Genomic DNA, 10,712 nt, shown 5'->3' with positions numbered 1-10,712 from the left:
ATTTTGTGGACATCAACATTTTAATAGTATTTCAACAGTATTACAGTTCTTAAATAGTTTTGTAAGTTTCAGACAATGTTAAAATGTATTCGTATTACAATATTCCAGTTATAATTTTTTTAAATACTGTTTATAGCTTTTTCATGTGTTTTAACCCAGGTACAAAGACGGGTCACTCACAAATGCGCAGGTAACGCCAAACAAAAACAAACAACCATGAATAACATAAATCTTAAAGGTGGCAAACAAATATGTAAACTGCAGTGACAATGTATTTAAAGTTCGTATATTCAGATTTAGTCCAAGGGATCAGAGCATAGACACTAGAGAGGTGTCAGATGAGATGGTTGCAACAATAAACTGTCCTCCTTGGGTCATGGTAATTGGACAATGATTTTGTTTCTTATACTTTTCATACAAGCTGGTACACTTGGACTCTTTTAATTTGAGATGCAAGTAAAAATATTACAACTGCTGCAAAAATAAGAACAGAATTAGCCCGACAATATTTATTCATCATTACAAATACTTCCACATTTCAAAAACAGCAAAATTATTTCCCACATCTTTTTAAGCAGAACATTTACCCTTAATCATAAAGGTAAGTTTCTCCAGTACTAAAACATTAAATTGCAAAAACAACCAGGTTTTCAACTGAGGTCTGGCAAAAGATTTCCAAGACCTGGCTATACAATATTTTGCCTGTACCACACAGCAGACTATGATTTTATCAGGCCCTTTTTCAAATAGTGGTTTATTGCCAGAAGAGATGGTACCATCCCAGAATCTTCAGCTGCTAGGTTTGCAGGAATGYCGTGATTTCCCTATGCCCAAATTTCTCAGGAACAGCAACAATTCTCAGATTAGATCTCCAWCTTCTGTTTTCAAGGTCGTCCGCTTTCAGAGCAAGTTCCTGGAATTTTTTGTGCAGGGTGTCTTGTGCTCCCCCACCCCCTGAACCACTATCTTAACCAAACATTATTTAAACAACACCCCTGAGGATTGGTCCAAGCCACTGAAACCCAAACTGGCCAGTAACAAATGCACATTGTCATAAAAGGGGAGCTGCTGTTAAAGGGGATGGCTGGTAAATCTAATTGGATGCAGGACTACACAGTGAGGTAACCCACCRAAGGGATTGGGGTGCGACGTTTGGAAGGAGGCAATTTTGCTGCACYAATCACTCTCAAAATCAACTTTAACAGGCTGTTTGGAAACACTGGTTGAGTAAAACTTGGGGCTGGGTTCAGACTCAAGACATACAGTGTATCACAAAAGTGAGTACACCCCTCACAATCCTGCATATATTAAAGTATCAATCAATCAATCAATCAATCAACCAATAACCTTTATTTAACCAGGTAGAAAACCCATTGAGATCAGGATCTCTTTTACAAGGGTGACCTGGTCAAGAGGTCCGCACGACACATCACAGAGTGTATCAGAGTTTAAATTTACATTGTGGTTTAAGTAAAACAATTCAAAACACAAATTGTTAAAAACAAGACATACAAGTATATCTTTTCATGGGACAACACTCACAAAATGACATTTTGACACAATGAAAAGTCGTCTGTGTGCAGGCTTTATAACAGTGTGAATTTATTCTTCTCAAAATAACTCAATATACAGTCATTAAYGTTTAAACCACCTGCAACAAAAGTGAGTACACCCCTTAGTGAAAGTTCCTGAAGTGWCAATATTTTGTGTGGCAACCATTGTTTTCTAGAACTGCCTTAAATCTCCTGGGCATGGAGTTTTTCAGAGCTTCACAGGTTGCCACTGGAATGCTTCTCAACTCCTCCATGACGACATCATGGAGCTGGTGGATATTTGTCACTTTGCGCTCCTCCACCTTTCACTTGAGGATTCTCCAAAGATGTTCTATTGGCTCTATTAGTTCTGGAGACATGCTTGGCCAGTCCATCACATTTACCCTCAGCCTCTTCAATAAAGCAGTGGTCATCTTAGTGGTCATCTTAGAGGTGTGTTTGGGGTCATTATCTTGCTCGAACACTGCCCCGTGACCCAGTTTCTGGAGGGAGGGGATCATGCTCTGCTTGGAGTTCATGTGTCCCTCAACGAARTGTAACTCCCAAACACCTGCTGCACTCATGTAGCCCCGGACCATGGCTTTCCYACCACCATGCTTGACTGTAGGCATCAAACACTTATCTTTGTAATCCTCACCTGACTGCCACCACACAYGCTTGAGAACATTTGAACCATTGAACCAAACAAATTAATCTTGGTCGCATCAGGCCATAGGACATGGCTCCAATAARCCATGTCTTTTGTTGACATGTCTTCAGCAAACTGTTTGCAGGCTTCCTTGTGTACAGACTTCCGAAGAGGCTTCCTTCTGGGGTGACAGCCATGCAGACCAATTTGATATAGTGTGCGGCATATGATCTGAGCACTGACAGGMTGACCCCCCCACCTCTTCAATCTCTGGAGCACTCCTGCACCTATCTTTCAAAGACAGCATTTGGATGTGAYGCTGAGCACGGACACTCAGCTTCTTTGGATGACCAACGTGAGGTCTGTTCTGAATGGACCCGGCTCTTTTAAAACGCTGGATGATCTTGGCCACTGTGCTGCTGCAGATCRGTTTCAGGGTGTTGGCAATCCACTTGTAGCTTTGGCCATCTTCATTCGTCTTTTAGGATTCTCAGAGTTCTTTGYCACGAGGTGTCTTGTTGGAACATTCAGTGACTAGTATGAGAGAGTGTGAAAGCTGTACTACAAAACTGAACACACCTGCTTCATATGCACACCTGAGACCTAGTAACACTAACGAGTAACACTAAAATGACAAGCAGTGCTCAATTTGAACATTTGGGGGGGGTAGTCTTTTAGGTGTGTACTCACTTTTGTTGCCAGTAGTTTAGACATTAATGGCTGTATATTGAGTTATTTTGAGGGAAGAATAAATTTATACTGTTGTAAAAGTTGCAGACAGATTACTTTTCATTGTGYCAAAGTGTCATTTTGTCAGTGTTGTTCCATGAAAAGATATACTTAAATATCTGCAGGAATGTGGGGGGTGTACTCRCTTTTGTGATACACTTCATATAGGTGACCTGAACACTGTTCACAAGAGGGGGATGGGGTTGTGGGTGGACAAATCAATTTATCAGTGTTCCTCTGCAAAGACTACCAACAAGTATATTTTCCAGTTATTTTCTCGAGGAAAAAATAACATAACTGATTTGTACTTTGGTTCAAAGGGAAAGTCCACACAAGTTACATTTTTGGAACCCGTGTGTGTTTTATTTCAAAGGATATACCGGTAAGCTGCTGCTGCTACTACTCCTACTACTACTACTACTACTACTACTACTACTAACACAGTTAATGTGGTCAGGCTTGGATGTCCCAGTTTCTCACCAGCCTTGAACGTAGCATTACAGGTGTGAAGATAAGATAAGATAGAACTTTATTGATCCTACAGTAGGGAAATTGGAACATAACAGCAGCTCAAAATAGTGGAGTTGCAATAACAGGCAGCCTGCCGTGGCACCAACTTGGAAACAAAGAAAAACTGAAAAWCACACAAGGGAAGGGAAGATGAGGAAAAAAGCAAAAACATCATATTATATCAACACTGTGAGTGTGTATGGTGTTTATGAAKAAAACCTCTGCATAGAGCAAGTTTATTATCCAGAGGAGTAAGTGAGTTTAAGGGGCCCCGAAGAATCCAGTCCCCCAAAACCAGTATTGTTCAGAAATATTGATGGAAACTGGTCATTTCTGTGCAGCTTTCAGCCTGCTCTGGAAAAGCAGATTAGACTGGTGAAMGGAGTGGGAAAGGTGGGGGGCAGAGCCTTTGTCGACACATCCAGCCAGGAAGAATTTAGTCAACAGATCCAAGGCCGTTGTCAGGGAGATCCAGATTCAGTAATCAGTTGTTTTGGGAACAAGAGACAAGCAGACGACAACAAATTTCCATCTGCTTTAGAGTTCCTGTTGGTACTCTCAAGGTTGGCGATCCCAATCAGGCAAAATGGTGTGGACAAAATTCCGCCGAGCCCGAATCTAACAGCTTCCTCCCAGATCAATTCCGTCTGGCCAGCAAAGTCCAGGGACCACAGCCGGCCCGTGACCCTCAATAGAACCGCTTGCAGACCGAGTCCTGTTCGCTTAAGGCAAAATGCCTGAGTTCTGATAGAATTCGGCCACCCATCGAATTGGTCAGTCAGCCAGGAGATGAACAGCCACCAACGCTGGTTTATAGAACACCAGGAGACCAGCCAGCCAATGTGTAGAATCCAATGATCGAAGTCCAGACATAAATCCAGAACAGAGAAGAACAGAGGTCCCACCTTTGACATGTCCTCCCATGGAAGAAGAAAAAACTTTGTTCCAAAAATTTTATTGAGACCAGCTAACCAAATCCATAAAAATAAAAACATCCATGATTTCTTATTTCGGATGAAAAATGTAGAGAAGGCTCCAGCAGCAAAGCAGGGAAAGATAATGAAGGGCAGGAGAAAAGGAAGAAGCGTATTACCCCCAATTTACACTACTTGCGTTGGGTCTMCGCTCCGGTCCGACCTCAGCAGCAAATACGCACCCATTATAATTAATGAGAATGTTTACACTGGCTGCGCACGGCGACGGTGAGTGGACGGCGATCYGTCAAAATTAGAGCAAATCCTATTTTTGACGGATGCCGGAGCTGCACCGGAGTCAGTTTTTAAAGATTACGTCACACCAACAGGAAAAGGAAAGAGCACAACATCCGTATTTCAAAATAAGACACTATTCGGCGGGATAATTTGTCGGAATGTCAAAATTGCAGCCATTTTAATAAATATATATTTCTACACAAAAGCTGTCAGAATGTATYGTTCTGTTTGGGARGCAGATGGAAACATGTWGYATGAAGCATWTGTGTACACACACGATACACGTGGATTTTATTTTGAAATCAGAAGTTTCAGAAAGACAACACCGAGACTGTTTCAACATAGATATCAAAAGCCTTTATATCAATGTTTTCAGCTGTGTTTGGAGTTCGTCTTTCACAGAATCAATTATTTTTTGATGTTATCATTGAATGTATCGCGCRATCYCCTTCCTGCACACTCTGWCGGACCKGAGCGGAGCAGAGGCTGTATAAACTGAGACACAAACAAACACCTGCGACCTGCACACCGCAGCAGAGAYGCATGTAATGTAAATWGGRGGTTACTCCKMCGAGAGTGGGAAAAAAAAWYYKSMRRARRAAAAAAGTCTCAAAAGTCACATTCACAGATGAGATATTCTGTGTGCTTACAAATGTTGTGTACTCAAATAATTTTGAAACCAATGCTCAGATGGATTGGATTTTGGATTTTCTTCTTACCGCCAGTGTCACTTTTCCTCGCTGACTTGGATATCCCAAAAGACTTCAGGTCATAGAYGTAGACAGGATTGGGTTAGGACAGGTGTATTGCTCAGTTTTAATTCATTCAGTATACTACGCTTTAGCTTTGGTGCAAAGAGCTCTACAAACAAGGACTTACCATGCCACCATCTTGCCAGCTCCCTAAAAATAGATGTTTGATGGAGAGAGCTGAATATTAAAAGAGATGTAAACATCATCTCTGTGTCTAAATGGTCCAACTCAAAACAGAACAGGGTTTCTGCACATTTCCCATTTTATTTGTCCAGAATCAAGTTCACAGATTTCTCAGTCAATTTTCAGTTCATTTTTAACCATAAACATGTACTGTTAATGTACAGTAAATGTTTACAGTTGTAGATGGAATAAAAAGTAATGTTTTTTTTTCTTTGCTCCAAACTTCATGAAAAAAAGAGAGCAAACACAAAAAATGGATAGTGTAGAAAAGCAGAATAAAATCTAATTTTTTCTTGTGAGTAAATATTTATAGTCAGTTCAAATCTTTAAATATAACAATCATTTTATAAAGCTGTTGTTTTTGCTACACTAAATGGCTTGGCAAACTGCAAAAAATGACATGCAGCATCTGGTAAATAGTCAGCACCTATAAAGAACAAAGTGCTTTACAGTGTGTTGTGAGTTGCATATTAAATATGTTCACCATCACATCAACTCATTTGACTCTCAGATCAGTTGTGTGTACATCTTAAAAGATAAAGGAGTATTTTCTCAGTATGACTGAGTTTTCTACAGAGTTGATGCCAGTGTTACCTGGTACTTAAAATATTTTAAGTTAATAATGAAAATCACAACAGAGATTTGATTTCCACTTCAAATGTTTTTTTTAAACTAATGAAAAAATTTTTTTTACTGTTGAGGCACTTTAAACCAGGGAAGCAAAGGGACCTCATTATGTGCTCAGGTTGTGAAACAATGCCTGCATTGTAATTTAGTACTTTTTCAATTGTTTTAAAAGACATTTAAAGGGGAAGCCAAGCGTCTATCATGATTTTCATTAYTAACTCTGAAAGAACATAGGGATGGCCGCGCACCTTCATTATATCACACTGGATTATAAGACAGAGTACTGGTTGTAAAAAATTTTTTTCTTGTAAGATGACAGCAGAAGTCACTGGTCAGTGCAAGCACATCCTGTTTGATAAAAGGAAATCTTAATGGAAGCAACAAAAGAAAAGCTGTGATTACCAAAGACTGTTCTTCACAAAAAAATAAAAAATAAATAAAAGCAGCAAATTTAAATAACAACCAATATTTAAACATGAAACAATGTGTGTTAAACTGAAAAACCATTTAATCCAAGTATCATTAAAACTTAAAATCCAGCATTTAATTTAATTATTGCACATAATCTCAGTTTTCACAACTGGTTTTGCAGTTTAAAAAATGTAATATATTTACATCCCCTGGCTTGTAAGTCATGACATTTTAAAGTGTTCATTCTGTGAATGAACATGGCACATAAAAAAATGACAATTTAGAAAATACCAGCAGGTATTTATTAAAATCTGTTGGTTCTGTGATTTACTGAGTTTCATCTTAAGTTTGAGAGCTTACACAACTTTTCCAGCCTCTAATGAAGTTTTCTTCATTGGTCCTTTCAGTTTATCCTCTTTAGATTCTGATCCGTTGTCTTTATTCATGTCCGTCAGCTCTTGTTGTTCCTCTCACAGTTTTTTGTTGTCTTTTTGTATAGTGCTGTGGAAGTGGATCTTATGGTAGAGATGATTCCTTACCACATTCGATCAAGTTTTCCTGGTTTTATACTTCTACTGTTTTGGAATAAATCTTGGCATATATTGCATCGAGCTGACTTTGCAAGGCATGGAACGAAGGTCTTTTTGAGGGCTCAGCAGCCCAGCAGTCCAACATAATCCGGTAAATATTCTGAGGACAGCGAGGTGGGCATGACAGCCGTAACCCTGATGATAAAATGTCCAACACTTCCTTGTTACTTTTCCCTGAAGACATGGAGACAGAAAGAGACAGGGATGAAACAAAAACACTTGCCTCAATTAATGTTTTTTTTCCACCTACTGTATACTGCAATATTATACTTTCATAACCAAGTTACCAAGTGCCACTCTCATTCTATTGGCAGTCTATTTCACTTAATCAGTGTACATTGCCAATGCAATGCACACTATTGTGATTCGTTTCCCATCCGAGTCATCTCAACTTTGCCATGCTTCTCCTCCTGCATACTTTGTCCTAGAGCTGCCATTGTAATTTATATCTGTAAAGCCCCTGTGCCAAATGATGGCTATGCCTTTTGGTGCCTGTAAAACTTAGTTTTTGAAATATTAATGTTTAATAAATTATAATGGCAGTCAATGGAGCCTTGTATTGGTCCAATACTGGCCCCTGCTGCATCTACACAATATGGTACTGCACCATAGTTTCACAATATTTAAACTCAGTAGTTCAGTTGTTACAATATTAATATGATTGTATTTTGATGTTTTACTGTAATATTGTCTTAATATTGTCCAATTGTTGCAATATATTGCAGTTTAGTGTCAAAGATTGCATTGGCAATGTGGCCTCTTTCTGCACACATACAAACCAACCCCTGTCACCACCCTCTGCCACAGCTCCAACAGTCTAATGGTCTATATCATGGACTTACGTGCGGGAGATCAGAGTTCAAAACCCAGCTAAAGCAACTTTAACAAAAAATCTCATCAAATTTAATATTGTCACACAATTACCTTAATTCTAAACACCTGATGATGTGACTGGCACAAACTGGTATAGAAAACACATTTGAACTTGGTCAAAGTTCATTCTGTAAGTCCAATGCTGCAGGCAAAGCCATGCTACAWGGCAATGCACACTTGTTTTTACATCGTAAAAACCCATGTCTAGTTTCATMTGAATTTTCTCAAATTTCTCAAATTAAATGAAATAATCTGAAAATGAAATGAGACAATTGCAAATCTTGAAATTAGAAAAATTTCCATACTAACAAGATAAATAATCAAACAGTCTGCTCTTGATTAAAAGTCTCAAAACAAGATGAAAAAGACTTGGTTAGATGGACAGTTTTTACAGTGTGCTGGCTGACACAATGTGTAAAGAATTGTAAAGTGAACTGTGCTCAAGATACAAAAAGTTTMGAAAACACTGCACATCATGCTTGAGTGGGGATGGATAAAGAATCCATAGGAGCGGAGGCCTCATAAGCCCATTATTCTCCACAAAAAGACAAAAAGACACTGGTCTTTATTCAAACCTTCTCATCCCTCGGATGAAGGACACMAGGTTAGAAACACTCAGTGTTCTGAGCTTCTCGGGATCCATAAAGGGATCCCCAAGAATTCTTTTCCTTTGACTGCTCAGAGCCAGGCAGTGGTCTAAGTAGAGCAAAGAGGTCTCTGATTCAATGCCACAGGCATCACACAGACCACTGTCATGGAGTCCCATCACCATTTTGTAGCGGTTGAGCAGCTTGTGCCCAGTTAGGACTCCAACCAGTGTAGCCTACTTAGAGTTTTCATTGACAGGGAGATGAGAGCTTTCCCAAAACTTTTATGTGGGCCATTTATCAGACAGGCTTAGTTTTAAATGTTTCTGTCACTGATCTTTCTAAAAAAACAAAAATTATGCCCGGTTCACGCGGCAAGATAATTGTAAGGATTTTTGTTCAGATTTTATCTTTCTGACAATCTTAAGGACACTCTAGTCATCCTGATAGCTCTAAAGATATGCCTGTCATGTTTGGTGTGTTCACTTTGCTGTGTGGCTGTACACCACACACTGTAAGACCAAACCTGTTATATCTAGGTTTTTTTTTAATCCTCATGTGTGAGGTCTCTCAGGCTTTGAAAACCAGCTGACAATTATAAAATCTTGCTGAGTGAACAAGGCATTAAAAACACTAAGACCCCATTCACATTGGATGATGACCCTGCTGTCCTCTCTACGAACTACATGATCTAATCCTACATGCTTCAACTGCAATCACTGCCTCTCTTCAAATAATAAATCATTATAAAAAATTATGATGCAGAAAACCTCACCTGGGATTCAAACCATGAATCTTCTTGTTGCGATACAAAAAGAAGATTCAGCCACAAGAAAACTGTGCCCCAACTTAAAGCTACATAACTCCACATTCCAGGTGGTCTTCCAGTCAGTACTAATTATGCCCAACAGTTGTTTGGTTCTGATATTAGAGCAGGCTTACATATGGTTATTCATGTTATTCAGAAAGCACCAGTTTTCAAAAATCTCTCAACCAAGCTCCATGTTATATCAAAGACCTGTTGTTCCATATTATCCATATCCATATTAGTGAGGCAGAAAAACTTAATGCATTTGTTACTTGTACTGTGACGGTTCTGGTTTTTATTGTAGAGCAGGGCTTTTCATCAAAATTTCTCCGGGGGCCACAGTTACTGCCAGTCAACAGCTGAGGGGCCGAACATCCAGCAATTAAAGTTATTATGTAAATAAACCAAGTATTATGAAGATCTGTTACCATTGAATTAGTTTAGTTTGCTGCATTTAATAATGAATACAACATACAGAACCCTATAAAAGTAATAATTATACATTATCAAAAACAAAAAGAACACATTATGCCTCCTATTATTAGACAAATAATATTTTGACATCTCTGACTTGCCAAATTTTTAAACCAATTTTATTTTCACTTTCATCATTTTATCTTCAACTGATTGTAGTTTTAACTGTCTTGAATGTTTATAGAAAAGGTTTTTACCAGCTTCTAGCCAAGTTTCTGACGTTTCTGTAGATACCAAACATGTCTAAGTTTAACTAAAAGAACTTAGAGTAATTAAAGTAGAAAATCAGGGGTTTGGGCTTAAGAGATGAATGAACCAATTTGCGGGCCGAACTTTGGTCATTCGCGGTCCGGATGTGGCCCGCGGGCCGCCAGTTGAATAGCCCTGTTGTAGAGTTCATTGCTATTATTGTGAAAAATTAAGCTGGGTGCCGGCCAGGTATCCCTCCTGACATGTAGGATGTTTTTAACCAGCTTATTGAGATTTTACTGTTGTTAGAGTTGTTTAGTTTAACCAGACACACAAGGACATGTAAAGTATAATAAAAATTATAAACACACACCTTTAAATAAGTACTAAGAGACTAAATGTTTTAAACAAAGGAAGTGAGCACAGAAACAAGGAATTAAGTTTTTTGGTATGTATTATTTACAAAACAAAATGAAATACAGTGGTTTGCAAAAGTATTCATACCCCTTGAACTTTTCCATATTTTGTCACATTACAACCACAAACATAAATATATTTCACTGGAATTTAATGTGAAAGACCAACAC

The 10,712-nt window shown here is 38.7% G+C and overlaps 1 protein-coding gene across 1 annotated transcript in view; it reads right to left on the bottom strand.

Moving 5' to 3' along the window:
- Positions 1-6,683: 6,683 nt before the first annotated feature.
- Positions 6,684-10,712, bottom strand: part of LOC106528740 (tyrosine-protein kinase SRK3) — a gene marked incomplete in the record, with an annotated part of 88,042 nt that continues 84,013 nt past the window's right edge. The window contains 1 exon segment of the mRNA XM_014023986.1: positions 6,684-7,368. Coding sequence (XP_013879440.1) covers positions 7,169-7,368 — 200 coding nt within the window.

This window comes from Austrofundulus limnaeus, unplaced genomic scaffold (genome assembly GCF_001266775.1).
Source record: "Austrofundulus limnaeus strain Quisiro unplaced genomic scaffold, Austrofundulus_limnaeus-1.0 Scaffold401, whole genome shotgun sequence".
NCBI classification, from domain to species: domain Eukaryota; kingdom Metazoa; phylum Chordata; class Actinopteri; order Cyprinodontiformes; family Rivulidae; genus Austrofundulus; species Austrofundulus limnaeus.
The sequence above is the reverse complement of the archived record's forward strand: the minus strand, read 5'-3'. Positions and strand labels throughout refer to the sequence as shown.